Here is a 2,718-nt window from a genome sequence, read left to right on the forward strand (position 1 = left end):
TGAGAATGAAACAGACAAAATATATGTGTAGTTTGTCTGATGAGTAAACCGTGAGGATTTTCCTTCCTTTTTTTGGGGGTTAAAATTCAGGGGGAGGTCTGAGACTTGGCGGCCACGTTGAACCTGTCTTTGTGGTATTCATGAGAAATAGGGAATTAATGTATCATAGGAATATTGATTGGCCACTTTTTGTGTTGCTTCATTAAGAATTAAATGCGAGATATACTCGATTTTTATACCGAACGTGGGAGTTCTTGTACGTAGTCGTGAAAATTACGTGTTTGTAATATAGAGTAGGTATGTACTCTCTGAGTACTCGAAATTATTAGTTAATTAATAAGATCGAGTAAGAAGACGGTAAAATGTTTACACGTCCTAATGAAGTCTTCTGGTTCGTGAGGTTGCAAATACATTCTCGTCAAATTCGATTTAATACTTTAATATGCGGTTTGTTAGAATTTTTATAACTTAGAGTAACGTTAACGGTTTTATATGTCAAGACACATGTAGCATTGTTAATAATACTTGTCAGAATTTCAGTTAAGCATGGTCAATATAATGAAAAAGTTTCTATTCCTACAAATTACAATTTATGTATAAATTTGGAATATCATATGGAATTTAGTATTTGGGATATATAACATAAAGGAGAGAGGTTTTAAGTAAGACCAGCATTGACATTATTGAGTAAGTCATTTTATTTGGAAAAATCGAATTAAATAGTTTATCCAATAGGGGATGCATAGTTACAATCAGATTATGGGTACACTGTCATTATAATCAGTCAAGTGATGTTCAGTCAAACGACGCACTTCCGCATGGTCCATGCAGTCGTGCCTAAAAAAACGAAGATGTTTATACACCAGAGTTGGCCGAAATCCAGTCACGGAAGGCAGCAACCTCAGTGTAGGCACCAGGGAATCCAGGGCGGGCGCATCCATTACCCCATGATACAATACCAGCAAGACGGCCATTGATGGCAAGTGGGCCACCAGAGTCACCCTGGCAAGCGTCCTTGCCACCGTCGGGATAGCCAGCGCAGATTTGACCAGCGGGAATACCGCCCCACGTACTGTAGGCACTGTCGCAGGAGCTTTTGGAGAGGATGGGGACGCTGACGGCCTGAAGGATAATGGTGGAGCTGCCACCCTCAGTGAGTCTACCCCATCCGGTGATGACGGCCATGGCACCGACCGATGCGCTCTCGCCAGAGTTGAAAAGTGGGATTGGCTGACGGTTGCCGTCAAATTTGATTCTGGAGGCGAGACGGTACAGACCGACGTCGTTAACTGGAATTCCATGTGAGGTGCTGTGGTAGTTGTCGTGGTTGATGATGTCCGCGAGAGAGTGGACGCTGCCGCCGGTGTAGGATAAGGTGGAACCAACGCGGATGGTGTACCAGCTGGTTGGGTAATCGTTACAGTGAGCTGCAGTCACGACCCAGTTATCGGAAATGATGCTGCCACCGCATATGGCCGATCCAAAGACGCGGATCACTACCTGGTATGGTACCTCTTGGATGGTAGTGTGGGCGCCACCGACGATACGTCCGTTGGGGCTCAGGGGGTGAGCCTGTTTAAGGAGAACGACGGGGTCGGCTATGGAGAATGACAGAAGACAAACATGAATGAATAATTGCTTTAGATTTTTTTTTTAAGTGGTATTTAATAAGAGTAAAAGTTTATATGTGAATTTTTTGGAGAAATTTTGTAAGACATTTTTCTTTACTCACCCGAAGCCACCGCCAGTAGAGCCGTAAGTGCCAAGAACTTGTACATCTTCGCTTTTTGAATTTAGAACAGGTACTTGTGTCGTGTAGCCAAAACTCTCAGTATTTATACAAATTCAGATCCTGATAAATCAGTTCAATGCCTATTGATTAAAATCGTTTGATATAATAACGCGACTTAGTATGTGCAAATCTTATTGGATTTTTATCGTGATTAGACGGTGCGCATATAGCGTATCATGAGTCTCCAGATTATGAATATATAAATCTCGGTATAAATGATTGATTATAATTTACAACAACATTCATTTATTTACGACAATCCTCATCCGCCATTCACTTCCTTGCTATTCTTTTATTTATTTATTTTTTTAATGGAAACTTCATTTTTTATCTTGAAATGGGTTTCGATAATCCTACGAATTCCTCGGTTCCTCTGTTAAATACGTTAAATATCGAAATTTAAATTGATTATCGAATATGTATATATCAGTATAACTGCGTTAAACCCTAACGTTACATAACATCTATAATTTAATTTTTTAAATATTTTTCATTAGTGCCATTAAAAAAATACAATGATAAAGTTTTATCGAGAAATTATTAAAAGTGCCATAATCAGTTTACGATATATCATATGTCATATGTAATATATAACGTGAAAGAGCGTAAATCAAGTAAAATAAATATTTTCTGCGTGGTCGAAAAGATATAGGATAAATAAAAAATAATACTAAAATTAGCAATTGTTTGGATGATAATTTGAATAAAATATCTAATCAGTAATAAATCTAAATCAGTTATATCTTGGTCACTTGTTGGCAATAATCACTTATTAGCTGCCAAATAATCAACTGAATCATAGAATTATAGCTGTAGAGGTTTTCAAGATACGTCAGGTATAACTCGACGCTAATCGTGAAATATTTAATTATTGCTATGTATACTCTGTTTACAAATAAAATATACTACATCTTGCATGCCCACAT

General features: G+C 38.1%; 1 protein-coding gene across 1 annotated transcript in view; it reads right to left on the reverse strand.

The window, feature by feature from the left end:
* Nucleotides 1–674: 674 nt before the first annotated feature.
* LOC107274539 (transmembrane protease serine 9-like) overlaps nt 675–2,718 on the reverse strand; it is a 4,464-nt gene continuing 2,420 nt past the window's right edge. The window contains exon 3 of the mRNA XM_025091799.1: nt 675–1,598. Coding sequence (XP_024947567.1) covers nt 856–1,598 — 743 coding nt within the window. The 3' untranslated portion in view covers nt 675–855. The remainder of the gene's footprint in view (nt 1,599–2,718) is intronic.

The sequence above is a fragment of the Cephus cinctus genome, unplaced genomic scaffold (genome assembly GCF_000341935.2).
Source record: "Cephus cinctus unplaced genomic scaffold, Ccin1 Ccin1_scaffold3291, whole genome shotgun sequence".
Taxonomy (NCBI): domain Eukaryota; kingdom Metazoa; phylum Arthropoda; class Insecta; order Hymenoptera; family Cephidae; genus Cephus; species Cephus cinctus.